Source organism: Leptosomus discolor, chromosome 5 (genome assembly GCF_034619465.1).
Source record: "Leptosomus discolor isolate bLepDis1 chromosome 5, bLepDis1.hap2, whole genome shotgun sequence".
Lineage (NCBI taxonomy): Eukaryota > Metazoa > Chordata > Aves > Leptosomiformes > Leptosomidae > Leptosomus > Leptosomus discolor.
The window spans coordinates 12,286,809-12,311,696 of record NC_141395.1 but is presented as its reverse complement, the minus strand read 5'-3'; the positions used below and the strand labels follow the sequence as shown (position 1 = coordinate 12,311,696).

The window sequence follows — 24,888 nt, the reverse complement described above, 5'->3', positions numbered from 1 at the left end:
AGTGGGCGAATGACCCATACAGAAAGGAGCAAATGGTGAAGAGCAGCTTTGCTTCTAGAAATCTGTTCTAAATTAAACACTCCGTGGTCTTTATATGGCTTAATATTTTGCAGCATTCATGCTTATTGCCAGATGTAATTGCACATTTCAGTTACAGAAAGAAAATACACAACTGAAAACTGGCCTTGCAATGTTTGCAGTTTGTCAGATAGATGATTATATCCCTCATATACTAAACTGAAATTGAAACATCTGGAGTTCTGGGCACATTTATTGCTTTGGCTATAAGATCCGAAAATATAAACCTAGAAATGCTACCACAGTTTCCTATTAACATGAAAATAGTAAGAATAGCATATGCTTGACAAACTGAGAGGTTACGTTGGATTATAGCACATTTGTAACATAAAGTCAATAATATGGCTAGAGCTGCTGAATAAACAGCTCCGAGAAGTCGGGGAACTAGTATTTTGTTACTTCAGTAAGACATTAACCAGTATGGAGGTGTTTATGAAAACATCTGCAGGAAAAGTGGTTATCTCTGGAGCACTCTGCAATTCCAAATGATAACCATCCTAATACTAAAAAGTACCAGTAGTTTTTTGACTATTTAACACAGATAACGATGACTTATTTTTACTATCGAAGTGCCACGCTTGCAGATCCCTAAAGTGAAAAATTTTTGGAAATTGTACTATTGTCTCAAGCACCACTTCTTAGCACATTATTTGGAAATCAACTAATGTTAATACATCTGCATGCTGGTTTTACCCTGGGACCTCCGGATACTCTGGTAACATCATTAGATTAAACTGTGATTGCATTTATAGAATGAGCATTTTTGCATTTATATCCTGAGCCAAATCCAGTTTAATTTTTGCCAGGTTAGGAAGCCAAAGCAGATTAGGTTCTACATGTACACAGAAGGAGAAGTTGGCTTTCTTCAAACAGTCACAACTAGTTCAGAATCTAAATCGCTCAGTCTTTTCTAGAGGAGGTCATAGAGGAAAATATTCCTGTTATAGAGTCACAGAATACACATTTAAAAAATATTTTATTATAAGGTTTTGGCTATGGAGGAACAGAGAGAAGAGGCAAATACTCAATTGCATTTTAAGAAATGTCCCTTCGAAAAAAAGAGAAAACCTCAGTGACTTGTGCCAGCTTAAATCATGCTGAATCAATGGAGTTTACTGCTGAAATTTTGCTTTAATAATCTTAACTTGCAATTCGATAATCTTCTGATCTATGTCAAAATAAACTGACTATCTGAAGTACATAAAAACTTTAAGGCGCTTAGCTCCCAGTGCTGAATGCCATTCACGACACACTGCTATTTTTCAGATACTCCTTCTCCACTGAGCTGCTTATTGTGGAATCAGTACATCGCTATATTCAAAAAGGAAATGCCTGAGATTTGCCCCTGACTTCCAGCAAATGGCAGATGGGAGGGCTTCCAGGGAAGAGCACATCAAGTGATTTGAATCACTATAGTGTGTGATTTTAAATGAATGATTAAAAATTCTGAATTTATTGTAAATACAAAATCAAACCATATGAAGTAGGGCCATGACAAATATTAAAAGGAGAGAGGGCGAAGTTCAGAAAATTCTAAGAAAGATATGGGAATAAAATTAAAATGAAAAATTTAGGATGAGTATCAGGGAGAAAAATCCCAATGTGCTTCTCATCGATAGCTCCAATTGGAATGGAGGGGAATCTGCTCAATTCCAGCGGCTGCTAAAATCTGGTTTAAAAGGAGACTGATGGCAGGTGACCTTGATCTATTTGAAATCCACGCATTTAAACTCTGATGGGAGTAAAGAGAACAGCTTGGATACTAAGAATTTTTGAAGGTATTTCCCACAACTTCTCCGATATGCAAAGAACTATTAGCTTAATAGCTAAACCAGAAACGATCCATCAGTGGCTCTCTAACAATACAGGTGCAGTTGCTGTGTTGGGACTGTGTCAGCTGGGTGACATGACAGTAGAGAGGCTACCAAGTCATCTGACACGAAGGTGTCACACAGGATCTCACTGCCCAGACCTGCTCCAGAGCAGGGACAGATTTACTGCCTGCCCGTGTGCTGCTTCGTGAACCCCTCCTCCTCCAGCTCTCGACACTATGGAAATTTCAGTGGGGGGGTTCAAAAGCTGGAAAAGGTGGCCACCCCAAACTAAAATCACATCCAAATTAGACTGGTGAACAAAACTACTTCAAATTTGATTGCACTTTTCTAGATTTTTAAAAGTAACCCCCCTTTGTTCGCAGGGGGAACGAATGGAGTGTAAAGCCATATGCTATTCAAAACTCTTTATATGTTTCCTTGTTTTCCATTAGGTCTGCCAGCTCCCAATTCCAAGCTAAGTAGGGCTCCCTTCCCTTACCATCATCAGCTTGCTCAACTGCTGAGTCTAAAAATAAAAACACCTTCTTGCACATAAGTTCCAAGGTTGTATAATGGAGATCCAGTCTCTGAAATCTGCTAGTGCAGTAGTAGCTTGCACGTAAGCCAGGCAAGTGCCAAGTAAGCAAAATAGACATATAGTCTCTTTTGCCTCTAACGATTTATATCTTATTCAGCACTTCCAGCCAGCAAAAAACCTGCTTCCCCTCTAGCAGCAGACAGCACATGAAGTAGATGTGACAGCGGAACGGTAACTTATGTAACGTTTTGGGAAAAACATCAGCACAGATCAGTATTTCATTTTCTTTCCAGCTGCTACTGCCACAAGTATGGGGTTCACACTAAGCAGGTGCATAATGGATGATGTAAACGTTGGTCGTGCTGGTCATTACTGTTTTTGAAGTCCGACCATTACTTTCCATCCCATGCTGTGCAGATTCTTTTGTTATGATGAATTCTGGTGCATGAATATGTTCTGAACCTTTTTTTTTTTTTTCTGGAAGAAAGTATCTACTATCTTTAAGTACAAAGACACCCAAGTCAGAGCTCTGCGGGATGCTTTACAGCACTGCTTTTGTGGTGCTTTTCTGCTGCTTCCCACAGTGGTGTGGCGTTAAGTAGCTCAAGGCAAAAAAATTCTGAGAGGTAAAAATAAGTGTTGCTATCTTACTCAGCAAGAACAAGACAGCAACATAGGATAGGCTGTCTTCAAATTCAGCCTTCCTTAATTGTTTAGCTTCGGATGAGAGTAAAATGAATTTCAACTAAAGGTGCCTGTGTGAATTTTTCATGGAAGTTCAACTATTTTGTTAGAATGTAGCTTAGACATTTGCATTCTTAAGCATATCTTTCTCTGCTACCATCTGTGGTGCACTGACCTTCAATTCTCTGCAAGAGACAACCGATCAGTGTTTAAGTGAAATGTGACACAAGCTTCTTCAATACATGTTTAGAATTGCCTAAAAAAAAACCCCAAAACTTTCTCCTCCTTAAACATGTTTTTGGTTCTAAATGCAAGTCCAAATTGCAGCTAACTTTTTTTCTCTCCCCTCCCAAGTTGGCAATACAAGAGTGAACTGCAGAAAAACACCACATGTACTTGATTAAAAAACAAACAAACTAGACAATAAAGACTGTAACACATCTTCACTGATTTTTAAGAGATACAACACAGACTCCCTTACACGGTTTAAACGAGTTGGATAAATAATTGGAAAAACTTGCAAGATGTGAAAACCATCCAGGCCCTGCAGATCCTGAAGCTTTTGATGGTCCCACATCTGGGTAAGCTGCTACTTTTGTACACACAATTGTTTTCAACATTATTAGCTTTGTTAGCATGATCTGCTTTATACTTACATTTCCAAGACCATAACGATGTTGGCTTTTTCTTCAAAGGCATCTACACATTGGACAAGTTTTGGATGATGTAGACAGTTCATGATGCTGATCTCATCTCTTATGGTTTCTTTTTCCTTAGCAGAATACGCTTTGAAAAATTTTCCTGCCCAAACTTTTCCAGTCTTCTTTTCAACAAGCCTAAAGACTTGTCCAAATTTCCCCCTGAAAATATACAACTATTTCCATAAAACATTTTTGCAATGTATGGGCCACCATGAATAGCAACGTTTTACTAAATATTCCAGCACAACCACTCCACCCTGAAATAAAATATCTTCCTATCAAGTACAGTTCTGTACTGATTTTGTGCAGAGTAATCTGCAGGAACTCTTGCATGAATACCACATTTGAGCCACGCCACTATTCCAATTAGCAAGTTTTACGTAGGAGGGTTCAGAAAAAGGACTCCTACCCGGGTTTAATTCATGTGACTTAAGTTTTTCTGCACACGGTTTTCTATAGGTCATACACCTCTGAAGGGGCAGCAGATAGGAAACATCTCGGGTATAGTATATAGGATACAGGTGGAATCAGATTCTGAATGCTAGAGGCTTCAGTATTATTATTTCACACTGCTGGATATGTACAATTCCACTACACTTATCAAGATTTGTTAATGGCAGCACACAGGATCCCCTGGCCTTCAGCACCACCAGCAGCACAAATTGCTGAAAGATTATCACGGCATGCAATTCACATAACCACGAGTTTGAGCACTGAGAAACCCAGCCAGGCTAATCACTGACCTTCACTGAGCAATACTATTAATGCTCTTGGGATTATGACCGCTGTCAACAGAGATTCTAGCCCGTGGGCAGGATAATCTTATTACCACTAATGGATATAATGGAAATGCAAGTACACAATGTGTACCTTTTGTTCAGCTAGCTTTTAGAACACTGAACAATGAACGAATCCTCTAGCTTCGTTCATTTGTGGGCTCCATTCTCCTTGCCAGAAATGCATGTAGTGCCTATTTAAAATTATCAACTAATAGGAATAAAGGTTCTCTATGGAGTAGAGGCCAACATATGTTAAAATCTATTTTTACTGCGACAGAGGAGCCCCGCTGGAATGTTGAAAGGGCAAGATGCCGCCAAAGAATGAATGCACATGATCTTTATAATTGACTGGCAGCCTTGAAAACTCCGTGTCTTCAAAAGCACAACATAGTACTTACGATCCCAGTCTTTCTTCAATATTATAGACATCTGAAACTTTTTGTTCCGTGTTGATAGTAACTGTCCGATACTCGGCCTCTGTTTCTTTCCCTTCTACAAAAAAGTATGAAGGACCATGATTAAAACCTCCATAAAACATGAATTAAAACCACATATTTGCATTTGTCCAGATTAAAATATGTACTTCTTACCCTCATCGGACAGCTCCACTTCGTCCTCTTTAAGTTCTATGACAGAAATAAAAGGACACGTGTAACTTATTATATAAGATACAGTACTTACATAAGATAGTCAAATTATTCACAGTAACACGGGCAACTAGCAGCAAAAAGCAGTCAGGGAGTTTGTGCATTAACTTCATACTTAAAATCTCTTCACCACTTCTACATGACTATTGACTACACAATCACAATCTGGTCACCATTTCTTAATAAATCAAGTTCATCTGTTTTGCAGCATTGGTCTATTATACCTGCCTACTAGAAACATCAGCATACCAAATCAGTTCAAAGTCATCTACTAAATAGCTTTAGGAATGTCTTAGTGAAATAGACAATAAATTAAAAATATGAAAATCAGTAACAACACTTCTGGTTCAATGACAAATCATTCCCTGGCTTTTCTATGCAGTTTTTGGATTGCAAAGCCAAAAGTAAAGTAAATTTGTACATGAAAAGATTTCCTGCAAAACTTCCAGACAGATTTTTCAGACTCAAGGTGACTAGAAAATTTGGACAGCATGCACTTTCCTGAGCATGGCTGAATTTTGAAATCATTGAGGTCCAAACAGAGCATACTCAAAGGCAGGCAGAGATGATGGCAAGCCCAGTAACATGACAGAGAGTAAAGGCTGTCCTGAGAGTCTCGATTTTAATTTTAAATTTTCACGTGCTTGCACTGTCAGTAGCACTGGTTTGTGCGTTGTTCCCTATGTGGCCTGCAGGTACGAGGGGACAGGGGCTGTGGTTGGAATGTTGTTATATATTACTTACACTGCTTGGGCTTGCTCCTAAGACCTGTGGCTGTGACCAATAACTTGAGGAACTGCAAAGGCAGTTGCACAGCGACCTGCACAATTCTCCCTATATCTGCTGAAGCTGCACTTTGCCACCGCAGAGAGCAAGCTTAACCAAGTGATTTATCCCCACTGTGTCAACAGATTTATGTTATGAAACATTAATGCAGTACCCTGGCTGCTGTTAGGCACCTCATAGAGTTATATGCAGTGGATGAGAAGAAAACAACAGATAAAAAGGGCGCAGGGTGAGCAGATAGCTGGTCTGACACATGGGCATCACCTTTTCACATCCAACACGTAGCGCCCCATCCGTATTCTGGTAGCAAAGCCATTCAAGTCGATACAATCTGTTACCAAAGTCCTCCTCTCTTTTTTCGGGATTTGCAACCCTCGTATGTCCCAGCACAGACCAGCTGGTTTGCAGCAATTTACCAGAAGAGCAGGCAGGGAAGCGAGCCCTCCATGCTCAGGGGTAGCTGTCCTCAGATCTTCCTCAGCTAAAAACCACACTTGCACAGAGCACATCACATTTTCCTCCCCTTTTAAGGGCTGCATAAGGGAGCTGATCCCAGCCACGCTGCCAGTAGTTAATGTCTGCCAAATACTGATTAGACAAAGAAGTCAGTTCCCGGTTCTGCAGCGACACTATATTGAAGCCATCATCTAGAAACATTTTGGTCCAGCAGTGGAAGCCTAAATTAGATAAGTGGAACATATCTGAGCTTGGTAACTGCTGAGTAGCCATGCTAAAACCTTTCTCAGAAATGAGTAAATGGTACCAGATTTTCCTCAAACACGGCAATGCCTATTTTAATCTGTTGTGACTTACAATCTTGTCTTAGTAGCTGCTTTCTTTAAATGCGCAGTGAAACGTTAGCCACGCCTTTCTTCACTAAGATTATACTGAGATTGCTAATATGCGCTGGCCACCTCAATATGAAAATCTGTAATCAGTCTTTCTGGCGGCAATGGAAAATCCCTAGTTACTCAGCTAAGTGTTTATATAGATGACAGCTTAAAGTCCTGACTTTGAGAGGTGCTGAACACATGCATTTTCCACTGCCCTTAAGTAAAGCACCACTTATATTCACACACTTGAAAAATCACGCTTTGTATGACATGCCCTTTCTCCACGCCAGCTGCAGTATCAAGTACTGAAATCAAGAAGTCCTGGCATTAAGAGCACCAAGACAACCCACCCCTCTGCAGACAGAATATATTTTCTTTTCACTGAAAACAGCTTTTTTTTGGGGTGGTTTTATATGTATCACAATGATTCATACACTTTCTAGCCTTTTTGTATTAAACCTAGATAAGAAAAGTTTCAGTCTGAAAAAGAAAAAACAGCATGTTGGCTTTGGTCCAGCACAAGTAGTGCTTGCTCTAGGAAAAACAAATGTGGGGAAGAGTCAGGCCGCCACTCTATAAGGTGTTTGTCCTGCAACTAAAGAAAGAGGGCATTCAAACACAGGGAATTTTATTACAAAAAGCCAATACCATCTAGCTTTTCAATTTTTTATTGGTACTCTTAATGTTTATTTTCCCTCATTTGAAGAGAAGCTGCATCTTGATTTAGATCAGGTTTTAGATCTTTAGAATAAAGTAATTTCTCAGAATGCATCCAATTTAGCACTTGAAAAGAAATACAATTTATTTTTGTTTGGAAATGTCTGTTGAGAGGCTTACACAGTTGTGTGATGCTGCACCACTTCGCTAGCACTTTGTCTTGCTGTGGCAATAAAAGATAACATCAGAAGGGTTATGTGAGACACTTAAAACTCCAAAGCCCTGCATACATAAGTAAAGAGGGAGAGATACAATACATAGTCCACTCCTCAAAGACAGGAAAAATGGCAAAATACATTATTCCTGGTCTGGGCTTTTCGGTGTGGTATGACTATCAAAGGGATCCTAGCACAGTAGGTAGATGTGGGCGTGCACAAAAATATGCAGTCAATATCTATTTGTAAAAAATAATGCTGATTTTCGTGTGTGTTTAAAATTTTCGTGCCAGCTTCCAAGTAATTTCTAAAATGCTCCAGCTCTTCCCATTAGTCCTTTGAGAAGATCTTAAGCAGAAAAGACATTTGCAAGTATGTGCAACTGTAATAAAAATCCCTAAAAAAATATTTTAGCACCCATAATGCCGCAAAACCAATGTGCTAAGTAGGATAGCCTTGAATCCATAAGATTGGTGTACTAGGGGCAACAGGACTGAGGTGCTCTATCACGCTGGGATTTGAAGCACAGGAACTACAACTAGGTGCGAGAGGCTACTTCAGTTTCTGCGGCATCTTCAGTGCTGGGCTAGAAGCAAGCACATTTCTTTTTTCCGAATGCAAATTTGGGATAGTGTTTATGGCTTATTTTTCCATGGTGTGTCCAGTATAAACTGTAATGAATCCACCAGTATGCTTCAGGTAAGCTACCAAACATCGTTTTCCAACTGGGCATGGTCTGAAGCGTAACTTATGTGTGAAAGGTTCCGTCTCCCATTGCCTGTGCACTGAACTACGGAATTCTGTCACAAGCACTCACACAGCAAGTCAGAAGTTGAATTATTGGTTGCTTTCACAAGGCAGGGGGTTGGGATCTCTGAAGCCAAGTTTCCACACTGGATGCATGCAAAACTTACATGCTCAGACACCCACATGAAGTCTGTGAAGGGACTTCAGCACAAGCATAAGCATTCATTGCACGAGGCACATGCGAAGGAGGGTGTACAGCTGCCTGACCTCATTGGGGAACTGTTACAATACCATTTAATTGGACTTCGATTTTTTTGTCCTCTTAAAAACTAACCTTCTTGTTTCTCTCCAACTTTTACCAGCTCGGATTCTTGACTGGGCTCGCTGATGCCATACACATTAGCAGCTCGCACACGGAATTTGTACTCCCGGTCAGCCTGCAGGTCCTGCACATTGAAAGAGGTGCTGCGGCAGGTAGTGAGATCTGTCCATTTGTTATCCACCGAGTTCCAGATCTCCACAGTGTAGGACTGCACTGCGCTTCCACCATCGTAAGAGGAGCCGTACCACGAGAGGGTGAGGGAGGAACTCCGTATGTCCGACGCACAAGGTGTTCCGGCAGGGGGGTCTGGTTTATCTGCAAAAACATTTGTGAAGCACATTAGATGAAGTCCTGAGGGTAAGAGCTAGGACTTCCATTAGGGTATTACTGGCCCTAGCTTACAGCCTTTTTCTTTCCATGCCCTTGCTCTGCTTCAGAGGTTTGTCCTGCAGGGAGAAGGAACAACTGCAGCACAGACAGACATACCTGAATCAGCTAGGATAGATGCCAATCCCACATGGGCCTCAGCATGGGTTGTTCAGTTCCCTGGGCGCCTTGCTAAGCCATGCTGAAGCCTAATGCCCTGCACAGCTATCATTACAGAAACTATGGATACTAAACCCAGCTATGCCTGCAAGTACGGAAATCAAATCTCCCGCACTAGTGCCAAAACCTCCTTGGTGAACTCCCTTAGAGGTTTACAACTGAAACTGTCACCGTAGCTGTGACGCTCCTTCTCCAGCTGCCCCCATCTGCTTCCATGCTTCAGGGCCACTACTAACCTCTCATCTAACAATACCAGCAGAGATACTAAAGCCAGTTTGTTGGCACAGAAACACAGATCTTGAGGGGTGACAACTTTGTCTGCTAACAATTTAGCGAACAACTCTGCCTATGTGAAGTTTTTGGAAGCCTACTGCACTTTTTGATAAAAAGGAATTCAACTTAGAATACATTATTTAAATATTGAGATTTTCTTAATCTCATGTGCATTTTGGAAATTGCTGGGGAGGTCGAAGATAGAAACTTTTGACTGTTTTTCCTCGGTTAGAGGCTTGCTCCTGCAGTCCTTATGTGCATGAATAGAGCCAATACCATCAGAACCTGGTGTGCAGATGAGCAGCCAACTATGCAATACAAACATGATACAATACAAAAACGTTGCAGTTATATGACTTTTCAAAATGAAGTTTAATGATTACATAGTTATTGAAACGAATGTTTTCCTAAGACAGAAAAATGTTGACTTTTTAAAAAAATCACCGATTAAGAAAAGAATTATGGACATTAAGCACTTCAAAAGACTTTAAAAGGAACAAATATCTTCCTTGGGAATAATCCTCTCAGAAGTAATCTAGCAAAACCTACAAAATAATGATGATGTTGATCTGGACGAACTAGTGGCCAAAGGCTGAATGAGAAATCAAAGGATGGGATAAAATGATGAGATGAAAAGAAAAAGATAGAAAGTGTGAGATGCTACACAGTGGTTACACTGGACACGGACCGATAAAATCCTGTCCCATTTTGCTGGTTAAAGCTGCTAATGGACATTATTGCTTTCTCCTTAAGAAAGGCAGAGCTGGCAAACCAGCCAAAAAATACAGCCACTTTTTCAGCAATAAGAACACCCAAATGCTGGGGAAAACTGCCATGGACTTTGATCAAAGCCTTCCTGTGGCAGACTGTATCAGTTATCCCTCCATACTGAGATTATCCCTCCAAGGAAAATCACCGAATGGACAGAAATGGCCACAGTTTGCCACAAACATGCCTTTAGTTCTTGGACAGAGGGACTTCTTCTCTGACTGCTGTGGTTTTACTTGTAGAGAGGGAAAATGGGGTAGTCTAATCTAATCAAGACAGCTAAATATCAATTCACTGTTTGGAGGAGTGCAAGTTCCGTTGACCAATGATTTCCCTGAAAAAATTGTTGTAATTCCTTTTAGTTCAGTTGTGATGGAAAATCCGTCTCCCTCCACAACTTAAACATATTAGAAGATATATAAATAGAACTTGCTAAGTATGAGGGAAAATACTGGGAGGGAGGAAGGGAGATGGACACTAAGGGTTTGCCACTGCATTCAGCATGAGAATGCCCAGGTGGAAGAAAAAGAGACTGCCAGAACGTAGGTTATCTTCACTCATTTTGGCAACACTTAAAACACCATTCCACTAGGAGTCATCATTATACAGTCAATCTCCTGTTAAACACAAATATCAGAGACCACACGTCCTTAACTCTGGGATGGCTTATTGCCCTGCTTAGTTGTCACATTTTACTCAAAGCATTTTCTGGCAGAATAAAAGGGGCTATTAACAAGCATGAATTTATAATGGAGATATCATGAACTGAATCACAGAGAAGATAAATGATTTGTCCAAGATTAGAAAGAGAGATTGTAACAAAGATGATAACCAAGTCTTGATCTCCTGGTACCCAAACAGCAACACCGCTCTTCCCTACACTAGTCCTGCCCCAGCCTCCTTGGAGCTGCAAGAAGTGACAGCTCAATGCTCACACCATTCATGGTATCAGAACCCTTGTACAATACTACAATAGCCACTAGAGACCTGGTTGCATGGCACACATGGATTGTTTGATTTTAGTTAAGCAGCAGCGACAGCCATCTTCTTTCTACTACAACTTGTTATCCATGCAGACCTTGTAGGGAAAGATGCTACCTCTGTCCTCTTCAAAATCTGTACAGAAGATGACTATTTAGCTCTGTGTCTTATTTTCCTCCTATATCATCATCTTTCCATCATCTTAAGATGCAGATAGAAGAACTTGGATAAGTAACAGCTGACTCATCCTAAATCCAAACAGAACAGAGCAGTTGCTGATAAGAGGAAAATACTTTGAAGAAAAAGCTAAGCTGGTAGTCTATCACCTTACAGAGTCATCTCTTTGGGTTTGTCAAAGGAGTGCAGATTCTCTGACACCCACCTAAATCGGACAGCATGTGTTTGTTCAAAAAAAAAAACCAAAAAAAAGAAAATGTTAGCTTGCTTAAATGCTCTGCACTGAATTTTATATTGGAGGAGGAAAGAATGCATATGCTTCAGTCTTTACAGAGCACAGTAGCCTGCTTCCCATGCAGGACATGAAAATACAGTCTCTCTTTATTGGCTTTCAACACACTTCTGTATCCAAATGAAACTCTGGGCATGATTTATCAGTTGCCTAGGCCACAGTTACCTTAGTGACCTCTCTTTCCATGACTCACCTAGATAACTGCAATCCATTTGGCCAGCATAGTTTACAGAAGCAAGGTTTAGGTATGTGAGCACTGGAGAGAAAATATTCACGGCCAAGGGAACATCAGCAGTAAAGAAAATGCTATATGGCTTTAATGTAGTATCTGCCAGCTTTGGGAATATTTCTGCTTTCCTAATAAATTTTTCCCAGTAGGCAAAGACAAAAACCTGCAAGCCTGGCTGGACTCTCTTGAGCCAGGAAGACACATGTTTTTGTTTGAAGTCTACCGTGTGCTGCTGCTAGCGGGTCTGCTCAATGTATAAGTACTGGGGTAGTAGCTGCTGTGGGAGATCATAAACAAGAATGAAAGCCTAATCTTTGCTCTTTCTTAATATGACAGATGTATATGTACCATTTTACCATGCTTAAAAATTATTTGATATCAGACTTCATCTTATTCTACAGCTCTGCACATTCAGAGAATTTGCAGATGGTCTGCCATGTGTCTGTTTTGTTTCTCAACAGTTTATTCTATGGGGATTTTAAAGGTTACCCTTTATTCATCTGTCTGCATTGAAAGCTAGGATATTTTGCCAAACTGCATTCCCTTCTGGAATATGAAATCTCTATCAGCACAATTAACTGCTTCCAATAAAAATATCGAGTGGGTAAAGGAGGAGTGTGGAAGTCAAGCACAATTCTCTATTTTGTTCTTCTGTTTTAGTGTTTAGTATACCATTAATGTCCTTGATCTGCATTTCCTTTGCATATCATTTGCAGCCTTTCACACACACAAACATACTCAGGCTTATATTATGAGGGCTTTACATAGGCTTCATTGGACCACAATTTTTTTCTTCTTGTTCTGGACCAAACCATAGCAACAAGCCAACACATGAACTAGAAGGAAGGGAGTGCATCTAAAAATACACTGCTCCTTGTGAACACTTCTATAGGGGAAGCAATTAATTTAAAATATTGAGATCTAACTTCAGTTTCACTATCACATGCAACAGTAGAAAACATGTATCTATTCTCCACCGTAAGATGGCTTAACTATATGAACATAGGGGTATTCAGTCTTCGCTAACTTACTGCATGCATACAACGCCAAAATCAAGACTTAGCTATGCTTTATGATATCCTAGCTTGTCATGGACAAATTGGCTGTATCCACACAGTCCTATTGAACTCGGTCAGAATCCTACAAACTCCACCTCCTTTGTAGCCGACAGCACTTACACCTCTTTAGCAGGATGCAAAGTATAACAGTATAACTGCAGAGGCCAACGTGATAGTTGGAGGCTGGACAGCTAAATGCTAAGGGGTACTCAAGCACAAAGGTCCCTACGTAACCTCTTTAGGAATATCAGTAAGGTTGCCCCAAGCTGGCTCCCAAAGCCTAGTGGCAGGCAAAGGAGATGGACAAGCAGCTAATTTGGCCCCAAGCCTGCCTCAAGGACTGTTCTGCACAGCAGCACAGACCGCATAAAGTCACCGATACTTGTGGCACAGAGGAAACAACAGTAGAACTCATATGTGCTATACGCCACGTGTAGGGGAGTAAAGGGTGGAGGTGATGTGAAGGAGGCTCAACCGCTTTCCTCCCTTTGTGCTCCAGCAAACTAGGCACAGATTAAAATAAACCTACTTCCCAACAAAGGGAGACATAAATTACCACTACCCCAAAGCAAGGAGGTCAGATTCCAGTTTGTTCTTTGTGGCATGCGTTCCTTAGGGCAGATGGTAAGGTCACAAGCTGGCCTCGTATGAAATGTATAAGCCACATTTAAGACCATACTGGGATTGAAACACACACTTCTTATTTACTCCCAAACTGAATTCAGCTCTAGTCCTCCTTCAGACAAATTCTCAGGAATACTTTGGTAAACAGGTTTTGATATACAGCCTGGAGTAACCTTTAATTAATCTGTATTTGTACACTTTGAGAAGCATAAAGCATAAGCATGCTCAGCCTTTAAATCATTGCTATTTATAAGACAAATTTGACTTGAAGTCCCAGCCTTTTTTTCCATGGTGTGTAACCCAAAATTTCTCCTGATAAGGAAAGGGACTTTCTTTCTGCATAGGTGGCAAACCCACAGCTCATACAGGACACCCACATAACATGAAACTGTGCTATCCACATCGCACTGCCTTCTCCACATGGCTCAGTTTACAGAGTCCGCAGAACACAAGCACCATTCCAGGAGACCAAAAAAGGCAGCAATCTCCTTATCTAACGCTGAGTGCAGGGAAATGGAAACTGTTCTGCTACTTGATGTGAGGGTCAGGCTGAGCCAAAGCAAGGCGATAGGGCTTGCTGCACATTAGGAGCTTACAGGGCTCTGTCGGGCTCTTAAGCAGCAATGCTGTTCCAGTAGAAAGCCTCTGAAAACTGAGAACAGTATAACCACAGCCTCTGGAAAAAGTTATTTTTCTTTTATGAACAGAGACAGCACTGAAGCAATGTCTCTGAATTAGTTTTCTTTATCTGGTCTCAAAATTGGTTTATTTCTAAATCCAGTTATCATATTACTGTATAATACTATTATTAGCAATTGTGATATTTGTCTGACAGATACAGAACAGACAGAAAGAAACAATTTAATTCCATTCCACAAGCTGTTTAGCCAGAGAAGGTATTTAATATGCTGCAAAAGCCAGTTGAACACTGTCCATGCCGACAGCGCTGGCAAAGCCTTCATTTGAAATTCATCAGCAGGAGAAAAGCGAAACCATAAAAGGTCATAACTGAACTCGGCATTATTGCTGAGAGGGCTCCGGGTCATGGCAGACCTCTCTGCTTTGCTTCGGAAAACTATGCCCTGCAGCTTTTCTTTCCAAGGGAGAGGAGTGGTAGAAGTAGAGATATTATTACCCCTTAACACCCTGTAACAACCATTAACGCCTTTCTGGATGTTAGTGTACCATAGGTTTAGGATAAAATTAAACTAGAATAGAATGCCTGTGTTCTGCAAAACAACATGAGAGATGTTGAAATGAACAGAAATTTTCTCCTAACGAAATAACCTCCACAGCAGAGCTGAGGACCACATGGACAAGGTTAGTTAGCTCAGGGGACCAGAGTTTGAGATTCACACCTCCCCTGTAACAGACGCTGCAGACTGCTGCTAGCCTCCTCAGAGTGCTATCCCTCACCATACTGCCCCTCCCGACAACTCTGACACAAAACCAATTTATTTAAAAACTGCCCTTTTGAGACCTGTGGATAAAGCCGCTCACAAAGACTGGAGGCTCAGCTTCGTGCTGCTGTCCCCACTTTGCTGGTTGGGGTAACTGAGGCATAAAAGAGTAAAATGACCTTGTCCAAGGACAGGCAGGAGAATGGAGCTGGGAACGAAACCAGAGCTCACCACTCCCACGTAAACGCCCTCAGCACAAGAACATCTTCTTCTGCCACAGGCCTAATGGAACAAACAAATATATAATGCATTCTCAGGAGCCCTTTTTCTAAACCATCTGCTCCTGTGCCTGAGTCAACAAGCTATTCAGATTACTTACGTGCTACACATTAGGCATCTGGTTTGATAAGTGATTGAATTAGAGCTCTAATACCTGTCCACTGAAAGGCAGAACAAATTTTAGGACTTTCCCCAGTAAGACTATCAGCAGATTTCAAGTCTTCACTGGGGTGAGTTTGGGTACTAGGAACCCCATGTTCATGTACAGGAGTCAAAATGAATAATTTCTTAGTAACTTAGCATTTAACAGCAGGGAAAATACAGGAATTTTGTAGTGAGAAATACTGTCATGATATTTCCTTTTCTTCATCAGAAGAAAGGTGAAGGTAAGTATCAGGAAAAATAACTAAGCAGGGAGTTCTACCGGAATTTCTCCTAACAGAAATTACATTGAAACTAGATGGCCCCTCAAAGAATAAATCTGGATGAGTGTACTGGTGCTGATGCATAGAGCAATGTAAGCTGGTTTTCCTCTATATATTGTTATCTTGCTGTGAAAATGCAGTTCTGATACAGAGTTTTGCTGCCAAGCGTTAGTAGGGAGGCTGACAGTGGAGGTTACAAAGCTGTTGAACTACAACAGCAGCAACAACAGCAGCAACATAAGACATCTCTTCCTTAACCACCAGTCTAGTTGCCCTTTAACCATAAAACTGGTGACAAAAATCCCCCAGCAATCCAGAGGAATTTAAAAGGCCAAAGGTTAGAGACCAAGTCCACCCACATATTCTTAGGAAATTCACTGCATTCTTGACCCTAACTGTAAACAAGGAATCACATGGATACTGCAAGATATAATCTGATGCTTCTCAAAAGAAGATGAAGTTGCAGAAGCATTCATGTTAGCACTTCTGAGCTGCTGTATTCTCTAGAAGTGTCTATGGCTGTTCTGCTTCACTATCTGCTTCACGGATGTCTGCACTTCTTTTCCAGAGAGAGAACGCACGGTTTCTGACCGCTGCTGGATCCACTCTGTCTGAGCGGCTAGCACTGAGCCAGATTTCTCAGGCACTCACAACAAATACAGATGGGGCCACGGTGAACTGTTGGTTATGCTACCACATTTCCTTGTAACAGCATTTCAGGGCAAAGAGCTAATGCTAATATAGCATGCATACATGTCACTTGTTGAGCCAGGACCTGGCCCTTCATATAAGCAATTAATAATTCTACCAGTATATTCACTGAGTACTGGAGTTAGTGATGGTCAGACCTTGTTCTCAAGCTAAACTTGTATTTTCCCATTTTTGCTTGGGAAGACTCTGCTCATACAGATTCTGCTAAATGTACAGAAGTAACAGTTTCCTCACAGAAAGTAAGTTCTCCACCCCAACTCAAGTGTGGCATTGTAACTTCATGCAGAGGAGCAGGTATTAGTGAATTCATGTTCTTCTGCTTGCATGTCTGTGTGCAATATGCTTATCTACGTGTCCTTAAGTAAAGTACTTGGTTTATCACTTTCCGATAGTTCATGAGGATGCAGTACACAGTATGTACAAATGCTTAGAGTAATAAAACCACCGTAAGAATAATCTTTAGGCCTCTCTGGGTGTAACGATATTGCTCTTATTCTTCTGCATGTATCTACCATATAGCTCACCAATCACCATGATTTTTTTTTTTTTAACATACAATACCACACCAGGAACAATACAGATCTAAAGGCTTTATAAAGGATAAACAAGGTTGATCAAAATCAGGCAGTACATATGTTTTTACTTTTGTATTTAAAAAAGTAAAAGATACCACTACTATCCAAAGTATTCACCAAACACTGATCATCAGAAAACCCCTGTATACTAAGCATGGAAACATGAAGCAATTTGCCCAAAATCATGAAGGAAGCTTGTGGGATAGCTTCAGAACAGCCTACTTATCTAGTGCCAAATTCTCCTTGTTGAATACTCAGTTATTCTTTTGACTCTTTGTCATAGTATCCAGCTTTAGCCAGTGTGAAAACCCAGTTCCTTTTTCAAAAGTGGTTACGGATTCATAGTGTCACGTAGCTAAAATACTCAGAGCCATAAATTTGATAAATTTATCCATATACATCCTTTAAATGGCATGAAAGGAATGAATATTCCTTGCTATCACTGTAGAGTGAGGGCTCTACCTTGCCTAAATCAGTCCTGTCTTACACTAAACTCATCACTGGCTCATTTAACATAGCTTTGGCAACAGAAGTCCACTTTAATCTGACAGTGTCTGCTATAAATCATTAGCTCAGTCTCCCATCAGGCCATTTTGGTTTTGGAGCAGAAACATGTTGCAAAATCTCCCTAGAGAGATCACTCAGCTAATTAAATTGTTTCTTTAAGAGAGTTGATCATACAATAGAGAAGAGCTCAACATGGACATTTTGGGACCAGCCAACCCTTTAAAAGAAGTCATTGCTTAACTTGGATGTCTCACTTCTACTGCAGGTCTCCCAGTATTATTAGTGCTTATACAGACAAAGCTACATGAGGAATCAATGTGAAACTCAAGACTCAGTCCTTGTGGCTCAGTGCTGTGTGCTCATCACCACTCTGCACTGCCTATCAGTGAACAAGCTCCTCTAACTTGACTACGTATCAGTGCATCTGATGAGTGGACTGCAAACAGCTCACACTGGAGGTTGAGTGCAATGGACGTTTTGTTTATTGATATCCATTAAAATCACAAAAGGAAAAAAAATCCTTAGAATAGAGTTGGGTTTCTTTCAGAAGCATCCTTTCCCAAACTGCATCAAACCATATACTATTCAAACCCTTTAAGTGTCAGAACCCCTGCTCAGTTCAGTTAAGCTTGCAGTTGAAGTCTGAATCTGACAGTGTGAGCAGTTAAGTTTAAGACTTTAGAAGCCAAATTCAAAGGAATTCAGGGTAGCTTTTTTCCCCTCTAAAAGTCATTATTAAAAATTATTTCTAAAAATCATACCCAGCTGCCACGGTTTAAATCATAGCAGCATCATTTCTGATTTGAATCCTGGCAGATAAGCTCAGTCCTTTGTCCTCTGGTTGGAGATAAGTCAATGTTATTTTTTGTGAAGAGAGGTCTTTGACAACCAAAAGTATAAAACCAAGATCCAGGATGGTCTTAAGTATCCTCAGGGAGGTCTTTAGACCTTCTGCTCAAAGCAGGATCAGCTCTAAGGTCAGACCAGATTGTTCAGATGTTTATCCAGTCTGAACCTGAATACCTCCAAGGACGGAGACAGCACAGCTTTCCTGGGCAACCTGCTCCCTGGCATGTGTCACAGTCCAAATTTAATTTGGGAAATGCTTATTGGAGTCTTTCACATGAGAAGCTTGCCCAGAGGCATGAAGACTTTGTAATCCACGTGGTTGTAAGAAGTAATAATAAAAGAAATACTTATTTCCATATTTGTTTCATTTCATACTTTAACAAATGTCTTTGATTTGCTAAAATTCAGAACAGACAAGCCTGTTAGCTAGCCCTTGGAGAAACACAGCTCTAGGTCAGCTCAGACATACTCCTCCAGAAAGCAGATGTTCTGTATTTGTAGTTTCCCTCAATACATTCAAGACTCAGTTGTGGAATGTGGTCAGTCAGCAGTGTTTTGAGCACACAACATACACACAGATATGCCTTTTGTCGGTAACCTTACAGAGAGGCAGCTCACACAGAGGCTGGAGCCTTATTATTAATAGCTAAGGCAAACAGAGCTGATCTCCAGCACCAGGGCTTTCTCCAGAAATGCTTGTTATGAATGTGGGGTCAGGGCAGCGAGGGCAAGTTTCTTCCCAGTACTTTGTATGGAGCAGGGAGAATGGAGAGATGAGCTTTGGTAGACTAAGAAGTCTCACATTTTGTGTATTCGGAGAAACATAGCTTCCCTATTTTGACTGGAGCAGGCTTTGGAGAAAAGTACCTTTCAACTTTCATGAACAGTTAACACCTTTAAAGATGCAAACAGCGTGAAGGATTTTATCTCAGTAGTGAGACTCTAACCCACTCCCTAGAAGGAAGACATTTTTACTCCCTTTCCCCACATTTTTGAGTACCCAGATGGAAGAATCTGGCCTTAAAATGCATGTGTAGCAAACTAGGAATCTTGAGGCTTTGTCATGCCTTTGGCAGTGCTGACATCAGCGCGATGTCTCACTGAAGACCTTGGCAATTTTACAAGAGAGAATTTATTCTTTTCAGTTGGAAACAGATAGCTTGTCATCAGCCAAAACACATGGCAACTCCAGCGCATTGTAAGGATTCTTCACCCATCTCCCCCAAAAGCATCTCTGGGAATCCCACTGTTCTCTGGCACATTTCTTATGGAAGAGCAAAGCAGGAGGCTGAGATGTAGCTTTATAAGGTTATAGAATTCAAAGACTTTCAAACCAATTAACTGCAAAGGATATAAAACAGTGACTTATATAATGAGTCAAGGCTCACACAGTGAAAAGATAATAGGAATTGTCAGCCTAGTTCAGCTAAGAAAAAGATCCATCTTGCCCAATAACCTGCTACAGTTAGCAGCCTGCAGCAGTTGCCTAGGAAAGAGTGAAAAAAAAGGGAAATGTGAAGAGCGATTAATCCCTTGCCAGTCTCCTAGCTGCTAATCAGCTGTGTTGGGGCTTTGGAGCCAAAAGCTGTACCCTGAACAATGTACATGATGATTATTCGAGGACCAATGTTTCATGGTGTTCATTTTTAACCTAGCTATACTTCTGACCTGTACAACCCACTATTGGAAGGGGTAGTACCACTTATGCATCATGTGAAGAATACTTATTCTATTTTCTTCTTTCTTGAATTCCCTGGCACATTGCTGGAATCTACTTGATATTTATACTTGTTCATTCAGTTATCTTTTAACTGCAATGAAAGCCACAGATCAGATGAAAGAAATTCATTTAAATAATCGGGAGGCCTCTATTCACAAGTACAGCAGTGTGCAGCTGAGGGACATTCACTCTTTAGCAGTGGCTACTGTATGTGAAAGTATGATTCTACTCATTGAACTTTGTATGTTATCCACTGGATTGCTGGAATGAATCTCCAGTCCAACTTGGGTTAATGGTGTTTTGCCATTGATTTCACTGGAGCCAGATTTTCATCTTTGGCCCTACACCCGCATTCCTTTACTTGCTCACTAGCCCACATACCTGTGAGGGCAGCAGAGCCAATGCAGTTACCTGTGTGTGACTAGGATGCAGCCTCGCTGGTTGAACTAGAATTCGTCCAGGTGCCTGGGCAAGCTCTGCCCTCCTCCGTCTTGCCTCAAAACCCCTCTGCGGGTCATAGATAGCAGAGCCTAGAAACAGACCCATCCTGCAGACTAATGTTTTAACCAAATCACCCTCTCTGCTTGTAGAACTTCCCTAGATTTCCCTGGAAAGTGTTTGCTTTCAGGGTGGGTTCATTAGCTCTTCCAGAGCTAGATGTCACAGCTCTAGATTTTGTCTGATACTCAAGCTAGCTGGTCTAGATCTAGGTTGCAGTTTTATCTGCAAAAAAACCTGTAACTGTCTACCAGTCTACAACCATCTGCAGCTGACCACAGCCCACTACAACAAACTTGATAGCCTGAAAGTGTCATCCGACAAGGCTGTTTGAAGCTTTAAAATACATGTGTGTAAAAGCCAATATATGAAGGGCTCCATATTTAAAACAGAGTGCCTTTAGTCACTGCTTTCTGTTACTAAAAAACAGCAGACAATGGTAGGAATTTCAATTAAAAGGATAAAATCTCTCTCCCCCAAGCAACAGGATGTTTTCAAATTTACAGTCTAATAGAAAGCACCTCAATCCTTCCTGAACCAACTGTTTTAAAATTTGCAGTCTAGCAAACAACTGGATGCCGCAAACATGAAATTGGAAAAAGAAGAGGTATCTAACCAAAAAAATGGAGGCGTGAGCTTTTTTTTCCCAGTGTTTTTTTTTAAAAGTCTGAGCTGTTTTGTACCTCCATCTGTAATTAGTAATTTTATCAAATAAAACACAATATAGCCCTGCTGAACTTGCTTATAGTCCTTATTACAATGTCACTGTCCAATCCAGATATTTTTTAAAGTACCAGTTTTTCATTTTAGTCTTCTTAACTTATCTGATTATTTCATTTAATTTTTGGCATATCATCATATATAAAGCAAATGTAGAGTGATGTCTGAAGAATGTGTATGTAGCTAAAACATTATTATGGACTTACCAACAACTGTAAGGTTGACTTGTGCTTGTCTGCTGCCAAGTTTGTTCTCTACAACTAGGGTGTAACAGCCACAGTGTTCCTGCTTTGTTGATGATATTGTTAGCTTGCTGCTGTTTTCAGCATTCTCAATTTTAATATATTCATTTTCTTCAATCTGCCAAATTTAAAAGAAAAAAAAATATTTTATGGGATAAATTTCTTCATATCTGAAAGAGCTCAAATTACAATACAAGGTTATCACATTGAGTGTTATCTGCAGATAACTCTATTACAGCAGTGAATATGTGCAGCTGGTAAAGAGTGTAATCAACACAAAAGGTCTAGAAATGCAGTGGATAGTGGAACATTGTAATGGCTCCAGTCCTGTAAAGGCAACAGGGAGCATTGGTGTTGCTGGGACTCCACTAAGGAACAGCAGTTTCACTTTCTAACTCCTCTTTGACAGGCTGAAAGTGCAAACTGTGTAATTGGCAAAAGAACAGTTTGGTCTCACATATCTCACAGAGACCACAGTGGAACAAGGGTTTAGCTCTAAATATCTTAATTCATTTGCTACTCCCCTTTAGAGGCCCAATGTGCAAATCATCCAGAGCTGTAACTTTTATCCTCTTGTCTTAACCAGCTTTACTCTGTGTTTCCACATAAATCAGGGTAACAGTTTCTTGGGTTTGAACAATTGAAGATGATGTTGCCTGAAATGGAGATGTAATGCTACAGCTGTGCAGAGAGACATACAAAGAGCAGACTTAGCTTTCCTAGAGCATTTTTATTTTCTGGAGAGGCAAAAATAAAAATCTCAGCTGAATACTACAGGCATATTATGAACTAGTTTTTAATTGAAACAAAGCTATAATGGCATAAATGACCAAGGAGACTTAGATTTTAATCAACATTAGCTTGAGATATGACAGATTATTTAAAAACCTCTTAATGCTACACTGCAATTATAGAAGCTGTACACTGTGTTCTTATGAAACAGACAACATAATGTCAATGCCCTTCTTCCTCCCACTTCCTTCTTAGATAAGTTAGTCTTCCATCTCTTTCCTGGAATGTCATTAAAAGTGAAGCCTATTTAGTTTGCCTTATTTTATCTCACATATTCAGAAAATAAGAAATTACAAGGCTAAGAGCAGGACTTTCCCTGCTTTCTTCTCAACTGAGATAGAACATATGCATTGCTACATGCCCAAAAGTAACCTGAGAAAGATGCTCCTACAGTAACTCAAATAGAAAGTTAGCAAATGGGATTATGTAGGATTACAGTTTAAATTATACTGAAAGTTGTTCCCCCCCACCCCCATACTTTGTTCTGAGATTCTACACTGGCTTTTATGTTTTGCTTCATTAGAATCAGTCGAAGGGTAATAGTAATTAAAACCCCAGTTTAGTAGAACTAGATCCGCGTTATGCAGAGAAGGCCCTGAAAGGATGCTCGGTGTCTTGCAATGGTTGTGGGAAACAGGAAGCCGGATCCCTGCGTTCCCAAAAGAAAGTTGCTGGTCGTAGTCAAGAAGCTCCAACAATTGGCAATGTTAATGTTCCTCAACTAATGAGGAGGCTTTCCCCATTTTAGTTGCACATAGTTCCAGCATCCCTCCACTGGACTGCCATCATGTACAACAGTATGGGTCACAACTTTGTGACATTCCCTTTCTTCAAGCAAAAGATATTTGTCCAGAATATACCTGTGAGAGGCCACTGTGGCTCTCTTGAACCTGAGGGAATATGGGGAAGGAACACGGAGACGACAAGTCTCTGCTGCACGCTGCAGTATGCAGTGGCATGGCTGAAATCACAACTCACCACTTACTGGATCTGCTCAAATAATGACTACATATAACCCCCAAGAAAACTGTAAGAACACTTGGGTGATTATCACTTTTAGGACTGGGGATGGGACAGAGTTGAAATCAACCACATTGACAGAAAAGGGAGAAATCCAGGAATAAAACAATATGTGGTGAAGTTTAAGTGAAAAAGAAAGCAAAATAATGGTGCAGCAGAGTACATAGTGACTGGCTCCCCATTTAATTTAATAAATGAAAGACTGCTGCCCTCACTTGTCCTCCTACAGTGTTTATTAACCTTCCTGAAGTTTTTTTAGTTTCATTCATCTGCCATAATGAATCATTTAAAAAATTATGTGTCATCTTAATCTATTATTTTGCAAACCTTTAGATTGTCTCATAGAGAATAACTAAAGAAGAAAGTATAAAGATGGTAAAAATAACATTTTTCAAAGGAAAAAAGGTGTAGAATCACAGATTATATGGGTATTATGAGCTGCTGTTCTCTGTCATCACATAGATTTTGTACACAAAAATGGCCCCAAAATCTATGTTGAATAGAATTTTTGTATTTAACAATGAATGCAGAATTCTACTCAAACCAGAAACTCACTTTTGAGGGGTACATTCTACCCATGTGTTAAGACAGAGCTCAGCAAAACAGGACACAATGTCACTGGAGCTTCTGAAACCAATTTTTGTAGAAATGAGTTGGCCACTTTTTAACTCCAGTCTTGAAACTGAAGAATTTTAAGAAAATATAGGAGTTCAGGAAAAAACACTTTTTCCCCTAAAGTAGGAGGTTATTTGGGGTTAGCAAAGATGGACTCTGGAATACCCTTTGCACTAGCAAATTGTTTCGAATTCTTTCAATTAAATGCTGACACATCTGGATTTAGAGTCTAAACTTCCTTGTAGGAGGAGATGTTTTTATTTATGTTCTATAGAGTGCATAGCAAGTTCACAACGAAATAAACAGAGTGGAAGCTACAGTACACATTCATATTTGCTCTGTCCTAACATGGCACTTCATCTTCCAGTTTGTACTTGCATCTTGGGTTATTTGATTTAATGCGGTTTTATTACTTGGTAAAGCAACTCTCTTTAGAAACTGCCCTTATGGACACATAATATAGTTTAAGGAAATTAATTCGAAAATGAGCAGAGGGCTGGAGCATCTCCCCTGTGAAGACAGGCAGAGAGAGTTGGGGCTGTTCAGCCTGGAGAAGAGAAGGCTCCGGGGAAACCTTACAGCAGCCTTCCAGTACTAAAGGGGCCTACAGGAAAGGTGGGGAGGGACTCTTGATCAGGGAGGGCAGTGATAGGACGAGGGGTAACGGTTTCAAACTGAAAGGGTAGATTTAGATTAGATAGTAGGAAGAAGTTCTTCACAGTGAGGGAGGTGAGGCACTGGCACAGGTTGCCCAGAGAAGCTGTGGCTGCCCCCTCCCTGGCAGTG

General features: G+C 40.5%; 1 protein-coding gene across 3 annotated transcripts in view; it reads right to left on the bottom strand.

Moving 5' to 3' along the window:
* Positions 1-24,888, bottom strand: part of MYLK (myosin light chain kinase) — a 218,344-nt gene that overhangs the window by 20,530 nt on the left and 172,926 nt on the right. For 2 of the 3 annotated variants that reach the window (XM_086464977.1, XM_086464978.1), the window contains exons 21-25: positions 21,640-21,793; positions 8,814-9,116; positions 5,185-5,220; positions 4,993-5,086; positions 3,771-3,974 (exon numbers count right to left, since the gene is read on the bottom strand). In XM_086464977.1, the coding sequence (XP_086321103.1) occupies positions 3,771-3,974; positions 4,993-5,086; positions 5,185-5,220; positions 8,814-9,116; positions 21,640-21,793 (791 nt within the window). Of the gene's footprint in view, positions 1-3,770; positions 3,975-4,992; positions 5,087-5,184; positions 5,221-6,421; positions 6,425-8,813; positions 9,117-21,639; positions 21,794-24,888 lie in introns of all 3 variants that reach the window. The other variant, XM_086464979.1, reaches the window with a different exon arrangement.